At 37.9% G+C, this 25,996-nt stretch overlaps 1 protein-coding gene and 1 long non-coding RNA gene across 20 annotated transcripts in view; one reads left to right on the top strand and one right to left on the bottom strand.

The window, feature by feature from the left end:
• LOC144287457 (uncharacterized) overlaps positions 1-19,296 on the top strand; it is a 51,928-nt gene extending 32,632 nt beyond the window's left edge. The window contains exons 1-4 of one of the 4 annotated variants that reach the window (XR_013355251.1): positions 8,323-8,456; positions 9,074-9,174; positions 9,924-10,022; positions 19,100-19,296. This is a non-coding gene — a long non-coding RNA (uncharacterized LOC144287457). Of the gene's footprint in view, positions 1-8,322; positions 8,457-8,663; positions 9,175-9,923; positions 10,023-19,099 lie in introns of those variants that run through there. The other 3 variants (XR_013355250.1, XR_013355249.1, XR_013355248.1) reach the window with 3 other exon arrangements.
• Positions 19,297-21,524: 2,228 nt separating this feature from the next.
• The window catches only part of LOC144287835 (uncharacterized), a 35,505-nt gene continuing 31,033 nt past the window's right edge, over positions 21,525-25,996 (bottom strand). For all 16 annotated transcript variants that reach the window (XR_013355598.1, XR_013355596.1, XR_013355597.1 and 13 more), the window contains 2 exons: positions 23,599-23,643; positions 21,525-21,753 (listed from right to left, as the gene is read on the bottom strand). Coding sequence is in view for 2 of the 16 variants with exons in the window: in XM_077855210.1 (XP_077711336.1) it covers positions 21,745-21,753; positions 23,599-23,643 (54 nt within the window). In the remaining 14 variants the exon portion in view is untranslated. The remainder of the gene's footprint in view (positions 21,754-23,598; positions 23,644-25,996) is intronic.

Genomic DNA, 25,996 nt, shown 5'->3' with positions numbered 1-25,996 from the left:
TTCTTGTTGGATTGTTCCCTGTATGATTATATTGTGTCCTTGGTCTCTTCTAATGGTCTTTGTTTTAAAGTCTATTTTGTCTGATGTTAAGTATTGCTACCCCAGCTTTCTTTTCACATCCATTTGTATGATAAATACTTCTCCATCCCTTCAAATTTAATCTGCATGTGTCTTTAGGTCTGAAATGAGTAGGCAGCTTTTAGATGGGTCTTGTTCTTTATCCATTCTATCACCCTGTGTCTTTTGATTGAAGCATTTAATCCATTTACATTCAAAGTAATTATTGATACATATGCATGTATTGCCATTTTGTTACTTGTTTTATTGTTGTTTTTATAGTTCTCCTCTATTCTTTTCTTTCTTTGTTCTTCTCTCTGATTAGTTGGCTTTCTTAAGTGATATACTTTAATTCTTTTCTCTTTATTTTTTGTATATCTATTACTGGTTTTTGACTTGTGATTACCATTAGGTTTATATATAACATGTTCTGCATATAGCAGTCTATATTAAATTGATGGTCCTTAAGTTAGAACCCATTCCTTACACCTCTCTCCCCCATGTTTTAGGTACATGATGTCATAATTTACATCCTTTTGTTTTCTGAGTCCCTTGACTGATTCTTACATATATACTTATTTTTACTGCATTTGTGATCCCTACTTTCCTTACTCTTACTTATGGTCTTTCCTTTCTACTAAAAGAATCCTTTCTAACATTTTTTACAGGGCTGGCTCACTGGTCATGAATTCCTTTAACTTTTATTTGTCTGGGAAACTCTTTATCTCTTTTTTCTTAATGAGAGCCTTGCTGGACAGAGTATTCTTGGCTGCAGTTTTTTGTTGTTGTTGTTCTTCTTCTTCTTTTAGCACTTTGAATATGTCAGGTCACTCCTGTCTGGCCTGGAAAGTTTGGTTTGAATAAATATGCCAATTGCATTACAGGGTTTCCCTTGTATGTATCTGCTTTCTTTTGTCTTGCTGCCTTTAAAATTCTCTGTCACTACTATTAGACATTTTAATTTCTGTGTCTTGGAGTGGACCTCCTTGGATTGTTAGGGGGTGGGGGAGTCTCTGTGTCTCCTGAATCTGGATTTCTATTTCCTTCCCCAGATTCCAGAAATTTTCAGCTATTATTTCTTCACATAAATTTTCTGTTCTCTTTTCTCTCTTCTCTTTCTAAGCTGTCTGTAATGTAAATGTTATTATGCTTGGTGGGGTCATGGAGTTGCCTAAGTCTATTCTCCTTTTGCATAATTTTTTTCTCTCATCTGTTCAGCTTGATTATTTTCCATTACTCTGTCCTCCAGGTAACTGATTTGTTCTTCTTCCTCTAGTCTGCTATTTATTCCATCTAGTTCATTTTTAATTTCATTTATTATTTTGTTCATCTTTGATTTCTTTTTATCTCTTTATTAAGGATCTCACTGATGTCCTCCCCCCTTCTCAAGTCCAGTGAGTATCTTTATGATTATTGACTTAAATTCTCTATCAGGCATATTACTTATCTTCATTTTGCTTAGGTCTCTTGCTGTGATTTGTCCTATTGTTTTATTTGGGATGTATTCCTCTGTTTCCTCATTTTGTCTCTTTGAGTCTGTTTCTGTGTTTTAGGAAAGTCAGCTACATGTCCTGCTCTTGAAAGAAGTGGCTTTATTAAACAGGTTCTATAGTTCCTTGCAGTACAATAGCCTGATGCAGTAGAGCCTGGCACATCAGGATCGTCTCCTATGGGTGTTGAGTGTGCCCTGCTGTTGTAGGTGAGTCACTTTTCCCTTCAGTACAATCACGTAGCTTTCTTTGCCTGTTGTGGACAGTGTTTGGTCCCTGTGGTGTTAGTGGGCCCATCTGGAGTCACCTTGGACTTGAGTTGAGTCAGATCAGGCATTTGTGAGAAATAGTAGCACCAAACTGCAGGGCACTCTCCCTGTGTTGTCCCCTAAGCTTTCTTTGGTGGATTGGGCCTGCAGTCAGACCAGATGTCTGCCTCCAGCCCACCCCTTGGGCTATAATCTCACTGATGTGTGTGGTTATCTTTTCCTCTCCCTGGGTCGAAAGTCTCTTTGGGGTGGTGCTAGTCCCTCTTGGGGCCACTTGCACATTGCCAGGCTTGTGGCAACTTTGGCCAAGAGCATATTAGAGGGAGAGGATCCACAATGTGTGCAGAGCGGGGCATATTGTGTCAGTCCTCTGGGAGAGAGGACCTGCATTGCTGGATTGGAGCAGTCCTGACTGGAGGGGATGGATACTCTGAAGTGCAGGTAGGTGAGGCAGGGTTGTTAGCAAGTTAGGAAGTGAGTGTTGGTTGTACTGGTTTGAGCAGGTGGCCATGAGTTTATGTTAGGAGCTGGGGATGGAAATGGTGCCCACCAGCTTCATTGCTCCTGAAGGAGGCTCCCAAGAATCTCTGTCCCTTCAGGACATGCTCTGAGATGAGTAAATAACTCTTTCCCATATGCCCCTGCCCCAGGCATTTTTCAAACTGCTGCTTCTGTGCTATATCAGAGAGGCTGCTTGTTGTGCTCTCTTTAAAGGTGACGACTCGGTTTCCTCTTGCTCTCCCAGCTCTCCTAGAGCTGAGCCCACTGATTTTTAAAATTCCAGAGTTTTTTTTTTTTTTTAAGATTTTATTTATTTATTCATGACAGATACACAGAGAGGGAGGGGGCAGAGACACAGGCAGAGGGAGAAGCAGGCTCCATGCAGGGAGCCTCACGTGTGACTGGATCCCAGGTCTCCAGGATCACACCCCGGACTGAAGATGGCGCTAAACCACTGGGCCACCGGAGCTGCCCTAAAATTCCAAGTTTTAAGTCCTGCTGGTTGTAAACACTCACAAAATTTGGCCCCTCTGGTTTTCAAAGCCAAATATTATGGGGCTTTACCTCCCATGTGGGCTTCTAGGGGTAATAGTCTGTTCCTCTCCCCTCTCCATATATGCCAGACCCTCCCTCCCTCAGTCCTGAGGCTCTGTTTAACTCCCCACTGCGTCTCTGCCCTTCTACTCCCTTCTATGTGGCCTCTTCTCTACATTTAGCTGTGGAGTTTGTTCTGCCAGTTTTTGGGTCATTTTCTGGGTTATTTACACAGATGTGTTATCTAGTTGTATCCCTGTGAGGAGGTCAGCTTAGGATCCTCATACTCTACTATCTTCCCACCTATCTCTTCCCTATATTCCTGACCTGAAGGGGGACATGTTTTCAGTAAGAAATTAAAATATTCTGGTATAATATTTATAAGGATATTAACCCTGTTATAGTGAAGAAAATCCAGCTCACTTATTAGGACAAAACAATTTTTATATAGTTCAATTAAAACTATAAGAAAAGAATATGTTTTAACCAAATTGGTGTTGGACAAATCTAAATAGGCCAACAGGATGAATAAGATGAAAGCTTCAAACTCTCATGGGCTATGTATCTACCTATTTAAAGACTGTCCGCTACTTTGGGCTAACTAACCATTTTTTTTACTTTTCTCATTTCTTTTTTTTTTTTTTTAATTTTTTTTTTTTATTTATTTATGATAGTCACACAGAGAGAGAGAGAGAGGCAGAGACACAGGCAGAGGGAGAAGCAGGCTCCATGCACCGGGAGCCCGACGTGGGATTCGATCCCGGGTCTCCAGGATCGCGCACTGGGCCAAAGGCAGGCGCCAAACCGCTGCGCCACCCAGGGATCCCTCATTTCTTTATTATGTTGCAATAAGGTGTGAAGTTTCCTCAAAAATGACATTAACACATGAAAAAATAAGATTTTTAAATCAAAATTTGTCTTGAGGTTTTATTTTCAACTCTTCCTGTCAGCTCCTCTTAATGCTGACTATATTTAGTGAAACTTCCTTTATAATATGTAACGACCCTTTCAGCTATAAGTATCCCTGTTAATATTAACGGCTAAAGTTTGAGGTGTGACTTTTCACATGCCAAAACTATTTTATTTTTTGAAGTGTCAAATCCTTCTTTTCATTGCTGGCTTTACCCAATGGCTAAAATCATCCCAAAGAGATATAAAATAGCTATTTCAAAAATAATACCAAAGAATTTTTAAATAAAAGGTTTTTTAAATTATAAATACACCAATACATGTTAAATATAGAAAAGTTAGGTCTGCAGATAATTATTTAAAACATTTGAATATCTCTTTTCAGATTTTTTTTTTAAGATTTTATTTATTTATTCATGAGAGACACAGAAAGAGGCAAAGACATAAGCAGAGGGAGGAGCAGGCTCCCTGCAGGGAGCCTGATGCAGGGACTTGATCCCAGGATCCCAGGTCAGGCCCTGAGCCAAAGGCAGATGCTCAACCACTAAGCCACCCAGGCGTCCCTCTTTTCAGATTTCTATTATTTCTGTTTCTATTCAGATACTATTATAATGTCAAAAAATGGTTAATTTTCTGAAAGATACAAAAGAAAGAAATCTAAACAATTCATATGTAAGTCCCATGGCTATTTAAAAATTATTACATCCATAATAGCCACAACAATAGGGAAAAATTTTTACATTTGAAATTTTTTCTAGTGGATGTAATAATATACAAATGATACCATCAATTCCAATGTATATTATTTTACTGAGTTTCAGTAACTTTATTTTACTAAATTTTTTTTAGGATCTTATTTATTTATTAGAAAGAAAGAAAGCATGTACACAAGAGTGAGGTGGGGTGGGAGGAGAGGGGCTGAGGGAGAGAGGGAGAAAGGCAGAGGAAGAAGCAGACTCCCCACTGAGCAGGGAACTCCACCACCACCACCACCACCACCACCACCACCACCACCACCCCGCAGGGCTTGATCCCAGGATTCGGGGATCATGATCTGAGTCTAACCAGCTGAGCCACCCAGACACCCCTTTACTAAATCTTTGTTTCTTTATTTCTCATCACAAAGACATCACACAGTGAAGGGAAAGCTGTCTTTGCAAGAAATCACTTTGTAGCTGATACAGAACATGCAGACTAGCCTGAATGGGGCTTAGTCCTAGCTTATGGACTGGAACAGGGAAGGCTGAAATCTAACCAGCACAGCCTATACTAGGCTGTATCTTTTGCCAGAACCTCAGGAAACAGGCCTAACGGCTCAAGCTCTAAAGCTCCTCCACAGGGACGGTACTACTGACATTCCTTATTACCTTTTATCTTCCTAGTAACCTTATCTGTTGGTTCTGCTATGGTTCTCACGTTACAGATAGAAGATACTGAAGCACAAACAGCCAGTTAAGTCACGAGCAAAGGTCTGAAGGTTGTAGGTCCAGTTTCATTCTACTGATCATATTTCCTTTCCAAACACTGGAGAACTGAGAGATTTACAGAGGGGTAAAGAGAGCCAAGGCAATCTTTCTTAGTCATTTTATGAATAAATAACTGCATATATTGGTGTAAAAATGTATACACACACCCTGAGAAAGAGAGAGAATGTACATATATGTAACAATATATCCATGGTTGGGTAGAAAATAGCAAGTTTTAAGAACAAATGTAAAATGTAAATATAAAGATATAAAAATAGGAGGATTAATGCTAAATTGCTTATTTAGAAAAGAAGTTTTTTTCCCTATAAACTTCCATATTTGAAATCACTTCTCCACAGTATTTAGGTCATTTTTCATTCACATTAAGAGAAATTAATTGCTTTCGGTTTCAATTTACTTTTTCTTCAAGCCAGCCAAATTTTTCCCCTATATTAGAGACTCATGCTTCACAGACACCATAAACTAAAAAAAAAAAAAAAAAAGTTTAAGTTAATGTCAAGGAAAGAATTAAGAATTTGAACTTTATCCTCATGCTATTCTGGGTTCAAATCAACTGTATCTGTTTTCTCTCCTCTAAAATGGAAGTTGTGAGGATTAAATGAGAAGATACAAATAAAGCACTTAAGACATTTGATAAATATTAAATTGTAGCCTTTACATCAAAATAACACAGAGAAGTGAGCATTTGAATATCTTCAATAATAAAACTGCCTCAGTGGTCAGTCATTCATACTAGATCTTCATTGGATTATGGAATCAATTCTCTACGGAATAAAGTATTGATTGCTAATTGCCCTACATCTTTAAATAAGATTTTCTTAAAAGTAAAAAGTTTTTTAGCTCTTTCACTGTTTGCCATATTTAGGCAATACATTATTATTCTTGGTACAAATGCCCCATGTCTCTTGATCTTAAAACCACACTCTAAACCATTCACGACTCACTTTATTTAGGCCATTGGAAGTGTCAAACCAGCAAAACACAGAGTAACAATATCCCTAATGTTACATCATAAAAGATTTACTCATAAGTGGACAAAAGAATTTTGAGAAGCACCTTCCTAAAGCATGACTATTTTGAAAGTCTGAGAAGAATGATAAGCTCTGTACATGAAGCATTTTACCTTTGAAATTCCTGGTTTCATGAGGGTTAGATTAAGAATGATATAGTTGAACAATTAATGCCTAGGATTCCAAGAGTAAGACTGTATTGCCTCAAATAGCAGCCCCAAAGTAGCAGCTAGCAGTTAGTCACTCAGAGCAAAGGGCTTTTTGACTGCTTTTTTATGACCCCTGGCTTTTAACTGCCTGAAAGGGCCCATGTCTGCTAGTGGTAGGACATATCAAAGGATGAAGATGTGACATATTCCACTCCTAGGACCTGTGGAATCTGGGTGGAGTTTACATGCTACCATTACTCAACTGGTTTTGCTTTATGTACAGCTAGTACTTTGTCATAGGATTAAGTATACTTTCTTTTACAGCTGAAGTATTGCAACATGTGCATGTGCTCATGGCTTTGCATGATTAAGTCAAACCTGAGGATAGTGAGGTTTGTTCTTTGTTCTTGGGTTTGTTAGTTGTCAGTAATAAAGAAATTACTTTAGTTACCTACAGATATCATAGGTATGGTGGAATAATATAATATCTATGAGGTTAATATATCTAATATCTATCTAATACTTATTATGCATATATGTGTGTGTATGTGTGTGTGTGTGTAAATATATATGTAATTTCTTGTTTACCAATACCTAGGCTATGGCACAGACAAGCGCTCCCAGACAAGTATCTGTTGACTGAGTAAAGAAACGAATAAGGTGGGACATCTGGATGGCTCAGTGCTTAAGCGTCTGCCTTTGGCTCAGGTTGTGATCCCAGGGTCCTGGGATCAAGTCCTGTGTTGGGCTCTTTGCAGGGAGCCTTCTCCCTCTGCCCATATCTCTGCCTCTCTGTGTCTCTCATGAATGGATAAACAAAAATCTTAAAAAAAAAAAAAGAAACAAATAAGGCAAAGCTTTGAAGTTACTGACTTAGAAAGGAAAAAGAAAAGAAGATTCAGGGTAGAGATGGAGAGGAAAAAAATAGTAGCAACCTATTAGGTGAGTATAACAACATGGTGCCCAAAGGCACAGAAAGTTATACACAACTAATTGCACATTTTTAGTCACATTTCGTGTTCACTATTTTCCACATTTCAGTTTTTGTTTGTTTTTTTTAGTTCTTTCACTGTTTGCCATATTTAGGCAATACATATGTACTATTTTTCCTTTAAATGCAGCTTAAATGGACTCACTTTTTTTTTTAAGATTTTATTTATTTATTCATGAGAGACACAGAGAGAGAGAGAGAGAGGCAGAGACACAGGCAGAGGGAGAAGCAGGCTCCATGCAGGGAGCCCAACGTTGGGACTCAATCCTGGGTCTTCAGGATCACGCCCTGGGCTGAAGGCAATGCTAAACCACTGAGCCACCCAGGCTGCCTTAAATGGACTCACTTTTAAAAAATGTGCCCCATTCTACACAGCATTACCTGTCAGATCATGGGTTTCATTCTTCATCAGTATTTCTCGTTTGATATATGAACAAGTCACCCAGGGATAGAACTAAAATGAAGATTCTGGTGCAGTAAGTCTGGATGGGGCTCGTTTCTGCATTTTTTTATGAGCTCCACGGTGAGGCTTGGAAGTACACTTTGAATATCAAGAATCTATTTATATACACACACACACAAATACATATACTCAAATCCTTAACTAGCAATGTCTTAAAATTTATCTTTATGTCATGTAAAATCCTCTCATGTACCCCCCTACCCATGGTAAACCTAATGATTTAAATAGACACTCTGCTGGGGTCGAAATAAAATGCTTTAAATGTCCTTTGTATTTAGGGAACTCACTATCAAGAAGAAAGGTATTTATCAAGGAAGTCAAGATAACACGTGTGATAGGCTATTCTAGAGTTCCATGCAAAAAATGCTCTGAGAAAATCCTACAAAGTTTGGAAAAGGCTATGGAAGAAGCATGGGTCTGAGCATGACAGCAACTGAGAAACTTTCACAGCAAAGCCCTGATTACTGGGCTTCCCTGTTCCTTCCCTGTCACTGTGCAGCCACCATTGTGACGCTGTGCCCCAAGCAAAGGAACCCAGATGAGGCTGCGTGGACTCTCCCCTGATTTCCACACAGTCTTTCACAGCATCAGCCAGAGTAGGCGCTCTTTTTGAAACCATCTTCCCCTCAATAGGGAATGGGTAGCCTTTTGGGATTTTATTTGCTTGGAAAAGTACTCTTTTTTTTTCTTTCCATTGGCCTCTTCTTCTTTTTTTTTTTATTTTTTTTATTTATTTATGATAGTCATAGTCACAGAGAGAGAGAGAGAGGCAGAGACACAGGCAGAGGGAGAAGCAGGCTCCATGCACCGGGAGCCCGACGTGGGATTCGATCCCGGGTCTCCAGGATCGCGCCTTGGGCCAAAGGGAGGCGCCAAACCGCTGCGCCACCCAGGGATCCCCCATAGGCCTCTTCTAATCTTTCTTCCTGAAGGAGCATCTGTATTCTAATATGTACAGACACCGTAGAGCCACACACTGAATTATGAGTATAATTTCTTGCCAAGTGGGTTTCAATTTCCTTTCCCTTTCTTACGTTTCTCTCTCATTATTATAAAGTAAGAGGATGGATAGTATAGCAGAGCAGGGATGTAAAGAAGCTCCAGTCCTTGCTCTCAGAGACACAGTAGCCTCTCTCTTCAGGATTCTTCCTATATATTCTCTGCCATAGACAAAATAATGGCTCCCCCAAGATGTCCATGTTCTAATTTCTAGAACCTGTGAATTCGTGGTGTTACAGGACAGAGGGGAATTATGGTTGCAGACAGAATTAATGTTGCTAATTGGCTGACCTTAAAGTATCCTGAGATATCTAGGTGAGTCCCATGTAATCACAAGTCTTTTTTAAAAGTGGAAGAGGGGGGACGCCTGGGTGGCTCAATGGTTGGGCATCTGCCTTTGACTCAGGGTGTGATCCTGGATCCGGGGATCGAGTCCCACATTGGACTCCCTGCGAGGGACCTGCTTCTCCCTCTGCCTATGTCTGCCTCTCTCTGTGTGTCTCTCGTGAGTGAATGGAATCTTAAAAAAAAAAAAAAAAAAAAAAAGTGGAAGAGGGAGGCAGGAGGGTAGGTGACGTGATGTGATGTGATGATGTGATGTGATGTGATGTGATGTGATGTGAAAAGGACTGGACACAACCTGTCTTTTTTGGAGGAGGGTGCCAAAGCCAAGGGCTGTAGGCAGCTTCTAGAAGCTGGAAAGGACAGGCAGCTGATCCTTCCTTAGAGCCTCCAAAAGTAGCACAGCCCTGCCAACACTTTGATTTTAGCCCAGTGAGACCCACATCAAACTTTTGACCCACAGAATTTAAGATAGTTTTTAGTTAAGCCACAAAGACTGTAGTATTTTATAAGAGCAGCAATGGACATGGATAGACCCTTTCTCTGGTCCCAGAGACCCCTCTGTTTTGCCTCATTTTGTTTCCAGGGTAACATGGAAACATCTCCTTCTTTTATATTTTTTACCTTTCCTTCACAGTCTCTTTTGTTAAGTTCTCCTTATTATCTCCTAAAATTCATTCTTCCCCAAATTACATAATTAGTTCTCTTTTTTCACTCTGCAGGAATCAGATTTGCTGAACATAGCCAAGATTCAGCTTGCAGATATGTTTCCTTGGCCTACACAGTGTTTTCCACAAGCCAAATTGAAATGCATATGTGAGGTATGTGTCCTTTGGTTTTCCATGATTCACACTATTCCATACTGCATTTCACCTGACCTACTTCCCTGGTTTACATTATTTGCTTTGTCCTTAAAGGTTTGAGTTGAAGATCCTACTCTTAAACCCTAAATGTGTATTAAGATGTTAAGATGTAAAAAAAAAAAAGATGTTAAGATGCTCTATTATAAAAAGGATTCTTGGGTCAAATAGGTTTAAGGAAATGCCAAGTTAGACAAAGTAAGGTAAGTTGTTAATATGTCAGGAATTGACAGCCTTGATTATGCTAATTATCACATATCTTTGTACATATATTTATGGACATCTGTATATAGCCATATACACTAGATAGCTGTCTATAGCATGCAGCATCTCCCAAATTTATGTCCTCATGGAACTAGTGGAGTATCTTATAGGTGGAATATTCCAAGTATACACATTGAGATAAAATCTTGAACAATATACAGGCGTATATTGTTCAAGATACTCTTTTCATCTGTCCCTATTACTGTAGCTGTGGCGGATATCTTGATGGCTTCCCCAACCTAAAAGTATAATAAACACTTATAAAGCATGTACTGTATTATATGCTGTTCTAAGTACTTTCATTCCTACAAGGTGATTGACAACACTGATAAGATAATAGGCATTATTCTCATCTTTAGTTTATTTTTTTAAGATTTATTTATTTATTCATGAGAGAGACATAGAGAGAGAGAGAGAGAGAGAGGCACAGGCAGAGGGAGAAGCAGGCTCCATTCAGGGAGCCCAACGTAGGACTCAATCCCAGGTCTCTAGGATCAGGCCCTGGGCTGAAGGCGATGCTAAACCGCTGAGCCACCCGGGCTGCCCTCATCTTTATTTTATAGGTGAAGAGACTGAGACCTAGGTAACTTGTCGTATGTCCTGTGTCACACAACTAGAGAGTTACAGAGTTGAAATGCAAACTCAACTTGCCCTGGAGTCTGTGCACTGAAGCCATACCTCCATCTACCACTCACTCTGCTCTTGAGGTGAAGCTGTGGGTCCAGTGTAAGAAAACACTTTCTACCAGAGGTGGTTGAAAACATAGCAAGCCATCTCAGATAGTTGAATTCGTTGCCTCTAGAGATGTTCAAGAAGATGCTGGAGGAAATTCTTAGAAGGAAGTTTTACGGGAGGCACAAAGACTAAAGACATCTAATCCAACCATAAAGTCTTTCCAAATGTGAGATTTCCAAATATGAGAGTCTTTTCTGGCTGAGAAGATATCATGAACAAAGATGAGGAAGGTTGTTTGGAAGTAGACCAACCTATTATGAAAAAATCTGTGAAGAAGAATAGTTGCAGCTAATACTACAAAGTTGCAAGTAATGCTGCAGAAAAATAGGTGTTTGATAATACTTTAACTGATGAGGGGACTTGAAAAGTATCTTATCAGGAAAATGATAGGTATTTTTTATATTCTAACTGATTTGAAGGAAATTAATGATACTCTTGATCTATTACTGTGGAGTGACTCAGTCATCTCTGTTGTATCTTCTCTTCCTCCTCCTTTCCACTAGGTGGCACCAGAACTCAAAATCAGGCCTCTGGAAAAGGCTATCTGCTCTAAACCTTTATTGTAGAATGGATGACTTGTATAAAGATATTTGATATGATGTGAACATATCAGAAAATATATTTATTGCCAATGTCTAATATGCCTCTTCATTCTCCCTGGGGTATTTTTCCGGTAGTTAACAATTTTCAGCTTAACTGACTGTAACGCCCTGAGGAAGCGCTTCTAGGGACCATGCCAGTTTAGAGTACTGTTGATGACCAATGTAATAACGTTGTCCTGCAGAAATTGCTAGCAGTCAGCTAGCTGGAAGTTGATACAGTGGAATTTATTCAACTCTTTATGGCTTCAATAAGGGTAGAACTGTTCTAATTCACAAGGCAAGGAGGACTTTCAGATAGTGGTTGAATTACCTCCTAGACACTTAACTCTAGTTAGAGTTGGAAGAGGTGAAAGCCTAAGCTAACTTACTAGTTAGAATTACTAGTAAGAAAAAAAAAAAAAAAAAAAAGAATTACTAGTAAGAATTACTACCTAATTCTTCAGGAAAGAAATACGAGAGCCCAGCACATTGTCCCCTCCTTGCTTTCGGAATGCCTTTCTCAGTATAAACTAGTTTACAAGGAAGACGGTTCCTCCTTTACACATTTCTTAACTGAAACTTCTTTCTTAGTACTACCGCTCTGCTTTTGTTTTGTCTTTTGAAAGGATGTGGAAAAGTAGGCCTTCAATTTGTTGACAAGTTAGTGTTCTCACAAATTTGTAAAAAAAACAAAAACAAAAACAAAAAACAGTCATTTCTAGTCACTTGTAAATAAAATATGTCTATAATGACAAAAATCCCCATAAATTGAGATTCCTTTTTAAACATCTGAGACTAGTTCATATGATTCAAAGAATCAAAAGGCAAATGGCATATCTCCCACATCACAGGTAAGTGGGCACACAGCATTTTCCCCTAATCCTTCAAACTGAAATTTGAGGAGGAAACACAAAGTTAGTGAACATGTCACAAAGGAGGTATTGTTTAAAGATAAATAGGCTTTTGTCTAAATACCATAGTCTCAATTTTTTCCTGATTTTAAAGAAACGGAAAAAGATGTGTATATTCTACTTAATTTTGTTTGCTTCAAATTTTTATGCTTTCATTTCCCCAAACCTGCTTTTCCTCCAAGATGGGGAATAGAAGAGAGAGGCTAAAACAGATGATAGAATTATGGACTTAGATAAATAATTAATGACCTGGAGTAATTAGCTGGAAGATGTTTAATCATTAATCTGTCTGAGTCATCACAGGCATTTGAGCCTACCCACAAAATATTGCACTAATTATGAGAGTATATATTTTATCAAAATGGAAATTAATATATGATGAGAACCAGCATGTTGAAAAATTAAAATATGGAACAAGTCTGTTTAGTCTACTCTTTGTTTGCTAAAGATAAACAGAATTTTGCTTTTCTTTATTTTACCTAATAAGAAAAAGGATATATAAACACCATGTGTAGGTATAACTGAGATGTTTGACTTCTTGGGTAGGGAGGCAAAGTAGTTGGCTAGTTTTGTCTTTCTTTAGGGACATCCAGGAAAAAAAAAGGGGGCAAAAACAAAAAACACCTCATTATTAAAATATCTGGTGAACAATTAGGGTTCTTTCAGAGGACTTGAAGGAAAAAAAAAAGTCCTTTAACATAATGCTAAGTTTTGCAATTTATGGCTGTGTTCTTCAATGTGGTGTTTTCCAATACAATTTTATTACAGGCTCTAAATTATACTTTCACAGGAAAGGTCTGTCTTTAAACTTTTAGGTCAGAATTGTTCAGATCTTTTCACACTGAATCAATCAGGTTTAAAGCTGGCAAAATCCTTGGCAGCCTTGTAAATCTTTCAAAAGATGTTATCCAATTACCCTTCATGGGCCACAGGATTCTACAGCGTGACTATTTCCTTCTCTATGAGGAATTAAGTGCTCATGAGAGGTTAGAAACCAGTGGAGTTGAAAAGTAAGGTTCTCCATTTTTCCTCCAGTTCACATGGTATAGATATAGCCACAGCTACTAATACATCGTGAGATCTGCCAGACATTCTGACCTAAACAGTGACCCTGGCATCATTGATGTTTTATATTTGTTTCAAATCAGAACACACACACACACACACACACACACACACACACACACACACACATTATAATAATTCCAGAACGGTTCCTGTTACAAAACCTGATTTTGGACCTGTATTAAGAATTCAGCTTTAAAGATAAATCCCCACTAGAAAGCATAGAGAATACTATTGCTTTTAGTTATTCTTTCAAGGAAAACAAATTTTTAGGTACATTTAATAAATGCACATGGGATTGAAAAAGGAAATAACAAAAAGATAAATATACCTCTTTGGTTTGGATTTTGAACTTTTAAAAAATGTGTTTATTTTCCTTTTAAAAAACACGTATTAATCTCTGTTAGTTCCTCCTCCTCTAGGTTGCCAATATAGAATACTAATAAAAAGCTAAGGAAACATTCAATTTATATAAAAGCTTATTTCATGCCACTTGGTTTCAAGGGGGAAAATAATCATGGGCAGAATCATTTTGAAATAACTTTGCAAGGAAAACCGTGAACATGGGTATAGATTCCTTCACAGAAGTTAGGAAAGCATTGGTCTCCTTTGTGATGCAAAAATTCAGAGTGGAGGTTATGGGATTCCAGTTGCACCTTTGACCCCAAAGCCTCTGGAGCCAGTCACTTGTCATGACCTTTGACATTTGGCAAATCAGGACCCCGACTATCTGTTTTTCTTGATTTTTACTACCTATAACAAAAGGTCTTCCCCCCTCTGGAATACATAAACAAAAGTCATACAAATGTTGAAAATAATTTATCAACCAACAATCTGGCAGAGAGAGGATAAATATCAAAAACAAAAGAACTAAATGAAAACACAAAGCATGAAGGCAAATGCTCTACCATTTAAAGTGTCCTCTAGTGGAATAGATTGATTTCAGGGACTACAGTGTGAACAGTTGGCCATATGTTTCCTCTTTTAGAATCTTTGTTTTCTTTGATTTAAAATGTGATGTGGCAAGAGGTAGGAAGGTCAGTGTTTTTATAAATTGTGATTCTGATTCTTTGCAGGACAGTCATTAAATATTGTAGACAACACCCCTGCAGCTGCTTGTTCATCAACACTTCCTTTTAGCCACTATCTAGATTGCTTCCATCTACAAAGAAATGCAATTCCTCTTATCAGGAGTGTGAGTGAAAGGTGAATATATGTATACATTGGGAGTAAAATGTAGTATTGGAGCCAATTTGAGTACAGATGAGGGAGGCAGGTGGTTCGTAGTTTTTGTGTTTTTTAAAATTTTCTTTAGTTAACATATAGTGTATTATTAGTTTCAGAGGTAGAATTTAGTGATTCATCAGTTGCATGTAATACCCGGTGCTCATTCTACCAAGTGCCCTCTTCAATGCCCATCACCGAGTTTCCCTTTCACCCCACTAACTCCCACTAACCTCCCTTCCAGCAACCCTTGGTTTGATTTCCTATAGCTAAGAGTCTTCTATGATTTGCCTCCCTCTGTTTTTATCTTATTTTATTTTTCCTTCTTTTCCTCTATGTTCATCTGTTTTGTTTCTAAATTCCACATATGACTGAAATCATATGGTATTTGTCTTTTTGACTTATTTCACTTATCATAATACCCTCTAGTTCCATCCATATTGGTGGTTCAGTTTTAAAAATGTATGTAGAAGCCCTCTGGATTGAATATTCAATTATTTAATATGTACAATTCTGAATCCTAAATATTACTTCGTTTTTGCCATATCTATTAAGAATCTATTTAATACACACTCCTGATTGGTAACAATCAAATTATTTCAGTTTTCAGAAGTATTCCTTTCTAATATTCTAGCTTGTTTGTTTGTTTGTTTGTTGCTTCCTTGTTTTAAGCAAATAATAGGCGGTGGGGAAGGCTTAAAGGTATAAATTAATAAAAGCAGCAAGAGGGCTCAGCTCAGCACAGCAAAATGTGATACATACTTTTTCACCCAGATGAAAACAAATGGAATCTCTTGAATTAAAATATTCTAGGATTGGGGCAACCACTCAGTGGTTAAAAGTCTGCCTTTGGCTCAGGTCCTGATCCCCGGCTTCTGGGATCAAGTCCCGCATCAGGCTCCTCCCTGGGAGTCTGCTTCTCCCTCTGCCTATGTCTCTGCCTCTCTCTATGTGTCTCTGATGAATAAATAAAAATTAAAAAAATTCTAGCATTTACCCACTTAATATTTTGATGGTTATTTATTTCCTAGCCAACATGAAGATTCTTATTTTTTCTTTTTGCATTAAGATAGAATTTTTTTCATATTTGGGGGGCAGTTCTATTTTTAGCTATTTTTACTGGCTTTTAGCATTCATTCATAATGCATGTTTTTTTTTTTCTGACAGTTTCTCTTTGTCTAAGGAATAAAGGAAGTGTTTAATAATTCGAAAATATAGTGAGAGCCAGTACTTTGATGAAGTTAGGTCTAGATGGGCCAGTATACCCGGGTTCAATCAGAATTTGGAAGGAAAATAAAGTTTGCCAAATAAAAATAAAAAGAATTTGCCAAATACTCAAACAAGTCTGGTAAATACTTTTGCTACAAAGATTTTCAATACTCATAATTCATTTAAAAGAGTTGAGGGGTGCCTGGCTGGCTTAGTTGGTAAGAGTATGCAACTCGTAATCTCAGGGTCATGAGTTCAAGCTCCAAATTAGATGTGGAGCCTACTTAAAAAATAATAATAAAAAACAAAAAAGTTTTTAAAAATTTATGAAAGTTGAAAACAAAATATCTCCTAAAAATCTTAGCACAAAGCTGTTTATAGAAGTATACCTGCAATCTATACTTTTCATTATCTCTAGACAGAAAGTATTGAATAAAAAGGTGTCTAAATGTTAAAATGTTACCCTTTCTGAGTTAAAGGTAGGGTAAATTGGATAGGCTACAAGCTATATACATTGATATGCTATGCTATCTGAATACCTTGTGACATACTATGCTTTCTGAATGTGCTTTTTCCTATTTTTCACATCTATCACTGCAATACCAAAAACTTCTTACAGCAATTAGAATCTTTTCCTCTCAGATCTCAGCTAAGAGTCCTATGGCTGCAAATTAGAAATCTCAGAATTTAATCTTCATTACCTTCCCCCTGGAATATTTATGACTTCCTCTACAGCTAGTCTTTAATAACACTTAACCATATGGAAATTTAGGGGAATTTGTTGCATGCTTACCTGAAAATGTTTTTAAGTCTGCAAGTTGAGTTGATAGGAAATAAATCAATTCCTTAATTTCACAGGAACCTGTAACTCATGTCATTTGAATAAGATAACTAAAAGATGAACATTATCCATCTTTTAATTGTTTCCCCCTATATTAAGCCATTTGAATAATGCTGTCACTCACTTTCTCCTTCCTGAGGAATGGGGTCCAGAATTTTTATAGTGATGATTTTAAAAAATAATAAAACTATGAATGATTGTAAACAAATTTCACTTAAGGTTTTATAAGGCTAACCAATGACAGCAGTATTTCTTAAGACTCCTTTGATCACAATGTGTATCTACTACGGACTTTCTCCAGACCAATATATTTTTGAAATGCAAAAGATCAGTCTCACTGATCTTTCCTCCTACCACCCCACTCCAACACCCTACTCAGTCCTGCTTGAAAGATTTCAGCGGCTATCCATTCAGACAGAGCAGGATTTTTCAACATTGCTACAATTGGATTGACTATATGGATGGGGCAATTCTTTGTAGTTGGGGGACTGTGTTTATTCATTTTAGAAGATTTAACCTAGTCTCTACTCCCTAGGTGCCAATATCACCTTCCCCAAGGGATGGAAACCAAAAATATCTATAGACATTGCTAAATGTCTGCCAATTTGCCCCCATTTGAGAACCATTGACAGTGTGATTAAATCATTAAGAAGTGTCCACATGGTGTTTTCCTACCTACCGAAATCTTAGTATTAGTCAGAGTTCTCCAGAGAAATAGAACCAACAGGACATGTGATATATGTAAAAAGATATTTATTATAAGAAATTGGCTCACATGATTTTGGAGCCTAGTAAGTCCAAATCTGTGTTATGTGCCAATAGTCTGGAGACCCAGAAGAGCCAACAGTACAGATGAAGTTAAAGGATATTAGCTGGAGAATTCATCTCCCTCAGTGATCCCTTTCCATGATCCCTAGGCTTCAGACACACAGATCTTTCAGTTCCTTGAATATATATTCTTTCCCATCATAGGGTCTTTGCACATGATATGCCTGGCCCTGTTTTGCTTTGGTTTTTTTTTTCTACCAAACCCTTCCCTTAGGCAAGTAACTCTTCTCAGCTCACCTTCAATTGCACTTACTGAAAATTCTGTGCAGTCTTCCTGAGTAGGTGAAGTTTCCCTATAGTTCGCTTTCATAGCACTTATGCAATTTCTTCTTCTTCTTTTGTAGCACTTACCACTGCAAATCCTTTGGAGATTTTTAATTCTTATCTTGCTCTATATCCCTAACTCTAGCATATAATAGATAATTGTCAAATATAAGTTGACTGACTGAATAAATGAATTAGCACTTACTCAAAATATGGTCTTCTTTTTCAGATTATTATTGGCTTACTGAGTATTGCTGTGATGCTCTAAATCACAAACATGTGTGCCATGAATATTGGAAAGTTATTACAGCAATACAGTATGCTTCTTTGACAAACTTCCCTTGTCAACTGTCCATGGGACTGCTGGAAAAATTACTAATGCCCTAGATCCTACTGCCATTCTTTCTTATCCCAACACTTAAACCTCTGTAATATGCATCACTTTATGTACTGTAGCATAAAATGCATGGTGAACATGTGTATAGGCACATTACACATTTAAGAACCTAATGACTTAGGGAAAGGTGGGTATGCCGGTGATCGATTTTTTTTTTTTTTGCCTCTAATCTCCAAATTCACGTTTTATTACCCTGCTTTGTGATACTGGAGTTGGAATCAGTACCTAGTAACCTAGTAACCTAGTCTCTGATTTCTCCTTTGCCAGCTGGCACCATATTAAGCTTTGTCAGTTGCTGGTGTCAGAGGACAGATTGTACCAGAGGAAGAGACTTCTCTTGATTTGGTTGCTTCCTCTCTTCCTGTCTAAGGCTCAATTGCTAGAGGTGATGGGGAAGGGGAACCAGGGAACAAACCCTCTACCAGTTTGCTGAGACACCAATGGAAGGTTTTCTGAATGCTAATCCCTGCCACCTGGCTGTGACAAGAGTTAGCCTGGACAATATAGTGAACTCTCTGCCAACCAGTAGGTCCAGCTACTCTCTCTCCAGTAAAGTCTAAATCTCAGCCTTGCAGAGGATGCCCCACTTCAAGTGCATTCCTTCACTGGGTACTGTTTCTCAGCCCCAAGGTATTCTTTGAATTCTCTTTTATCCCCTCTTAGTGGCTACTCACCTGCTACCAGCTAATAATTCTTTATATTAAATATTCTCTCTTCAGGGACGCCTGGGTGGTTGAGCATCTGCCTTCGGCTCAGGGCGTGATCCCACGGTCCTGCGATTGAGTCCCACATTGGGCTACCTGCATGGAGCCTGCTTCTCCCTCTGCCTATGTCTCTGCCTGCCTCTCTCTCTGTGTCTCTCATGAATAAATAAATAAAATCTTTAAAATAAATAAATGAATATTATCTCTTCAAATTACTGGTATGGACTCTATTTCCTTCCTGGACCTTGTCTAGTATAGTATATCAATGAGTAAAAAGTTTCAATGAATATACACAAACACATATGTATAGTCTTATTTCAAAACAATTCTAGGATGAAAAATGTAGCAAGCAGAGCTTTTTCAAGACCTACTGTACTGACTAGAATCCAAGAAACAGAATTTCCCTGCTGGATGAACCCCAAGAGGTCACTCAGGCCCTTGTTTTTATTTGAAGCATCTTGGTCACTGAGAGGTTAAGTGACTTAATTTACTGAGTAGTGAGTGGATGCCAGACCCCAGGGGCCTGAGTGGAGGCAGCTCTCCATGAAATGCCTCCACCTCCAGTGAGGACACACTCCAGGAGCTTCAGCAGATGATTCACTGGCTTTTTTATGAGGACCCAAGGGAGGGAAAATTTCTTTCAAGTCTAAGTACCAGGAATAATTATGCTTTTTTTCTGAATGATTGCACTAGATTTAGCTCATGGACAGTGTAAATCATGTAACCACTGGTTTCCCATTTAGGATGGTGGCCAGAAAGTGTTGGGACAAATCAGGGTTCCTCTCCTGGCAAGGGCGCAGCACCTCCTAACACTCACACCTTTTACATTCCCATCCCTGTTCTGGCTTAATGTCAATTGTTTTCTACTCTGCTTCTCTCTTTGTCTTGATTACCTCACATGTTTATCATTGTTATCCTATTATATATCAGACATTTGAACACAGCCGCTTGAGAAGAGGTTGACTACAAATGAAATATTGGAGCATAAGTCTTCAATTTTCCTTATGCTAACATCAGCCTTCTTTTCCTTTTTTTTTTTTTTTTAAGATTTTTATTTTATTTATCCATGAGAGACACACAGAGAGAGGCAGAGGCACAGGCAGAGGGAGAATCAGGCTCCATACAGGGAGCCCAATGTGGGACTTGATCCCAGAACTCTAGGATCACACCCTGAGCGGAAGGCAGACATTTAACCACTGAACCACCCAGCCGTCCCCAGCCTTCTTTTCCTAACAGTGTTTGCCAACAGGGGAAAAGAATTTAAATACCTGTCTCTTCCCAAGAATAGGCACACCCCAGATGCCTATAAGCAATTCTTTCAGATATTTCCAAATTTCCCCTGCCACTTGCTTACCTACTTAATATGTTTAATACATTTCCAATGACATATCCGAAGAGTAAAAATTGTTAGACTTATCAACTTCTTAGCGAGCCTTTCAATGCAAAGGCACCCAAATTGATAAAGCTTGACTATATCAAAGCTGACCATAAGCTCAGAAAGGTTGATATTTTCCTTTTTCTTATCTGCTCATTGAATTATGGTGTCCCAAATTGGTTTGTTTCAAGGACAGTCATTTACATATTCTACAAAATGTAGGAAAAGAAAATCTCTGTCCTTTATTTTTGTGCTCTTATTTTTTTCTTGTCAAATAAGCACCTTTCTTTTTGCATGTCTCCAAGGCATGGCAAGAGACAGCTAGTCAAAACCATATTTACACCTGGAGCCCCTTATATTTTTGCTCCTGTAGCCCAACTTCTACACTTAACCATTGATCATGGGCAGTGACTTAGACTTCATAGGGACAAAATAAATATTTGCTGAATCAATCGCCAGAGCTGCTACCAAAACTGGGAAGTGTTGGAAACAAAGAAGCAATTGCAGGAAATAAAGTAACTGCAGCTGTAGAAATAAAGGAACTGCAAGATATTCCTGCTTTTCTCCTTATCATTCTTCCAAAGGGAGAAAAGATTTTGTATCTCCGTACTGAAGCTGAAAAAGATACGCCTTTGGCATTGTCTCATTTCAAAGAAATCATCTAAAACACTGTTTTTCTTGTTTTCCTTTACTTCAGAGAAATCCAGACGCTTAATGTCATTGTTAAATATTCATTCTTTTAAGTATCTATGTGAGAATTTGCCAAAGCCTTTGTGCAAATATACCAGGTAATCTTTTGGCTCATATCCCAGAAAACCTTCAGTGAAACAAGGTCAGGCAAACTGACCTGCAGAGTAACCTAATGGGGGGAATTCTGGGAAACTGGCCAAAGAAACTTCCTTATGTATGAGGGAGAAGTTGGAATGAAGCAATAAGGAACTGATGCCTCTGTTCTCCTCTTGATGTGACTGGTATAAGACTGAGCCTTCATGCAATCTCTTATTTAACACTGACTGTGGCTAACAGATAAGCAAGCTAGAGCCCTTTTAACTATCAGATTTTCCATTTATTTCAGAAAATATAAGATCAATTTTCCATGCAATTCAGTTGACTTATTGGGTTAATGCCCTTCATGCTTTAAATATGTTCTTGTGCCTTTTCTGTTACCCAAGTCTTGATCTTCAAAACTGAAGTCTTTGTTTCTCATAGGGCTCTTCTTGGATGAAGAGCTGATTTCAACAAATGAGGAATGGACCTTTATTTTGTATACCCAACATTCTTCACCCTAACCGAGCTAACAGAAATCAAAATAGACAAAGGATTCAGGATAAACACATTTCAAATACCAAAACCTATTAGTTGGTATTTATTAGAAGAGGCTATAAGATTTTCAGGTATATATTGGTCTTGAAAGTGAGTTGTATTTGAAATTCTAGGGAAATATGCTTATGTTTTTTTAGTGTTATCCATCATATAAAAATTTCTGTTAGGTCATTTTAGAACATTTTAACAAAACAGTCTTTACCAGAAGTTTGTAATCCTCTGCTTCAGAAAAGCACATACATTGTGTTAGTTCTCCTGGCCTGGTGATGTAAGGTCAGGCAGTGATGTAAAAGGCAGTAGCACAGCAAAAGCAGAGCTTTCTGGATTCTGTGCACAAAGAGGAGCCAAGGGAAGCTTAACTTATGTTGAAATATGCTGCAGTTACATTTGCTCCTGCTCTGTATGGTCAGCTCACTTCTGATAAGATGTAAAATCCTCGAGTAATTAAATCAGAACCCTAATCCTCCCACTGGAGAGCCTGCCCAAGTTAACAGTGGCACTTGACCCTGTAGGATGCATTACCTGAGCTTCCCCTTGACAATTACAGAAGTTCCTCAAAGACTATTTGCAGGATAATGTGAGGGAGTAAATATGAAGAGAAGGATGGCTTGCACAGTACTTAGTAATATAAATATGACAATTCCTGTTGCTATTTTTGACTCTTGCAGAATTACAATGGGATAAAGGAAGCATGGAAAAAGCAATGGCTTAAGTATGCTTAGTTTTGAGGTGAGGGTAGAGATAAGGGTTGGTGCAGTTAAAAATAAATGATTCTGTTGCCATGGTTTCCTTCTTCATAAATTCTTTTCAACATGAATTGCTGTTGTTGTGTTTAATTTTAGATTCATGCAGATTTTTGACAAATAAGAATTCCTATACATCTGAGAAATGTTTTTTCAAAACCTGTAGGAAAAGGTTTTTTGGCAGTCTGGCTTAAACATTTCTGAGCAAAATAACCTGCAGGGTTCTAGCTTTAGATAATCACCAAAGGAAAATGAATAAAGAGAATTAGAAATTAGAGAACCCTTAAGACTATGTTTAACCTTCTGGTTAAAACATGAGTTCATATTATTGCAACATTTAAGAGTATGTTGAGTATTGAGGACTGCCTCTCAGGATCATAGGAAGATAGGTGGTCCCTCCAATGGGATAGCTTTCTTCATAATCAACTTACAAAGGATTATAGATACAGAACTTTAATTCAGATAATTATGCATTTACTAATGTCAAAGTCCCTAATTGTGTTTTCAAAATATGTTATATTACCTCAAATATGATTTTAATTTTCTTGAATAGGGTGCCAGGATTACTTATAATTTATATCTGCTTTAAAATAGCTATGTTTTGGGATGCCTGGGTGGCTCAGCGGTTGGGCTGCTGCCTTCAACTCAGGTCATGATCCCGGGATCCAGGATGGAGTCCCGCATCAGGCTCCTGAGAAGAGCCCGCTTCTCCCTCTGCCTATGTCTCTGCCTCTCTCTCTCTCTCTCTCTCTGTCTCTCATAAATAAATAAATAAATAAATAAATAAATAAATAAATAAATAAAATAGCTATGTTTCACTTTTAAAAATTTAATAATAGATATTTCAAATTTGGAAAACACAAATAAAGAGTTGGCTCTACCAAAGGAATTTTTTCCTTATGCGTTTATTACAATGTTGTTTAAATACCACATTTAGAATAAGATCTTATTTTTTAATTATAATTTATAATGTAATTGCTATGTAAACAGTGGACACTAGAATGTTTTTAAATGTTTGCTTCAAAAGTATACTTAATAATTAAGGTTCACAGAATTTTAAATATGATTTTTACCGTTTGTTCTCTTCTTCTAAGGATTTTGAAGTTAATCTTCAGAATCTAGTAAAATTAAAAATTCAGAAGAACATTAATTTAAGATGGTAAAGGATATAATTCATTTTAATTGAAAGGAAATGAGGAAACTATATTTGTCTTTATAAACTTATTTTCTAATTCTGTTATTCTGATTTATTATAGTATAAATCAACTATTTTAATTGTACAGTTAGTGTTTTAGTCTTACTAATTCCATTTTTGTTTCTTATTTAAAGAAAAAACCCCTGAAAACTCAAAAAATAAAAAGTGATTCTTGTAGTATTTAGTCTAAAGATGAAACAGTAATTTGGAGTATTTCTCTTGATTTACTCTAAATTTAAATTTGCACATACAAATTTTCTTGATGGTAGCTTGCCTCTGCCCTGAAACTAAAAGCCACATTGGCTAAAAGTCATATAGGAATGTTGCCCAACCCCAGGATTCTGTGGGTATTAAGTTATTTGTCTTTGCCATAAAAATTCAAGGTAAATATCTCTGGCTATGGCAGACTAGGATAGAATGGTCTTCCCACCAAAAAAAATTCGACAAGCCTGACAAAATACTTTTTAAAAATCTGCCTGAAGGTCATTTGCAAATATCTTCTCCCATTCTGTAGGTTGTCTTTGAGTTTTGTTGACTGTATCCTTTGCTGTGCAAAAGCTTCTTATCTTGATGAAGTCCCAATAGTTCATTTTTGCTTTTGTTTCTTTTGCCTTTGTGGATGTATCTTGCAAGAAGTTACTATGGCCGAGTTCAAAAAGGGTGTTGCCTGTGTTCTTCTCTAGGATTTTGAGGGAATCTTGTCTCACATTTAGATCTTCCATCCATTTTGAGTTTATCTTTGTGTATGGTGAAAGAGAGTGGTCTAGTTTCATTCTTCTGCATGTGGATGTCCAATTTTCCCAGCACCATTTATTGAAGAGACTGTCTTTCTTCCAATGGATAGTCTTTCCTCCTTTATCGAATATTAGTTGCCCATAAAGTTCAGGGTCCACTTCTGGATTCTCTATTCTGTTCCACTGATCTATGTGTCTGTTTTTGTGCCAGTACCACACTGTCTTGATGACCACAGCTTTGTAGTACAACCTGAAATCTGGCATTGTGATGCCCCCAGATATGGTTTTCTTTTTTAAAATTCCCCTGGCTATTCGGGGTCTTTTCTGATTCCACACAAATCTTAAAATAATTTGTTCTAACTCTCTGAAGAAAGTCCATGGTATTTTGATAGGGATTGCATTAAACGTGTATATTGCCCTGGGTAACATTGACATTTTCACAATATTAATTCTGCCAATCCATGAGCATGGAATATTTTTCCATCTCTTTGTGTCTTCCTCAATTTCTTTCAGAAGTGTTCTATAGTTTTGAGGGTATAGATCCTTTACATCTTTGGTGAGGTTTATTCCTAGGTATCTTATGCTTTTGGGTGCAATTGTAAATGGGATTGACTCCTTAATTTCTCTTTCTTCAGTCTCATTGTTAGTGTATAGAAATGCCACTGACTTCTGGGCATTGATTTTGTATCCTGCCACGCTACCGAATTGCTGTATGAGTTCTAGCAATCTTGGGGTGGAGACTTTTGGGTTTTCTATGTAGAGTATCATGTCATCGGCGAAGAGGGAGAGTTTGACTTCTTCTTTGCCAATTTGAATGCCTTTAATGTCTTTTTGTTGTCTGATTGCTGAGGCTAGGACTTCCAGTACTATGTTGAACAGCAGTGGTGAGAGTGGACATCCCTGTCTTGTTCCTGATCTTAGGGGAAAGGCTCCCAGTGCTTCCCCATTGAGAATAGATCTTATTAAACTCAACACCAAAGAAACAAACAATCCAATCATGAAATGGGCAAAAGACATGAACAGAAATCTCACAGAGGAAGACATAGACATGGCCAACATGCATATGAGAAAATGCTCTGCATCACTTGCCATCAGGGAAATACAAATCAAAACTACAATGAGATACCACCTCACACCAGTGAGAATGGGGAAAATTAACAAGGCAGGAAACAACAAATGTTGGAGAGGATGCGGAGAAAAGGGAACCCTCTTACACTGTTGGTGGGAATGTGAACTGGTGCAGCCACTCTGGAAAACTGTGTGGAGGTTCCTCAAACAGTTAAAAATAGACCTGCCCTACGACCCAGCAATTGCACTGTTGGGGATTTACCCCAAAGATACAAATGCAATGAAACGCCGGGACACCTGCACCCCGATGTTTCTAGCAGCAATGGCCACTATAGCCAAACTGTGGAAGGAGCCTCGGTGTCTATTTAAAGATGAATGGATAAAGAAGATGTGGTTTATGTATACAATGGAATATTGCTCAGCTATTAGAAATGACAAATACCCACCATTTGCTTCAACGTGGATGGAACTGGA

This window comes from Canis aureus, chromosome 17 (assembly GCF_053574225.1).
Source record: "Canis aureus isolate CA01 chromosome 17, VMU_Caureus_v.1.0, whole genome shotgun sequence".
Classification (NCBI taxonomy): domain Eukaryota; kingdom Metazoa; phylum Chordata; class Mammalia; order Carnivora; family Canidae; genus Canis; species Canis aureus.
Note: the sequence above shows the minus strand (reverse complement) of the source record. Positions and strands in the feature narration are given on the sequence as shown.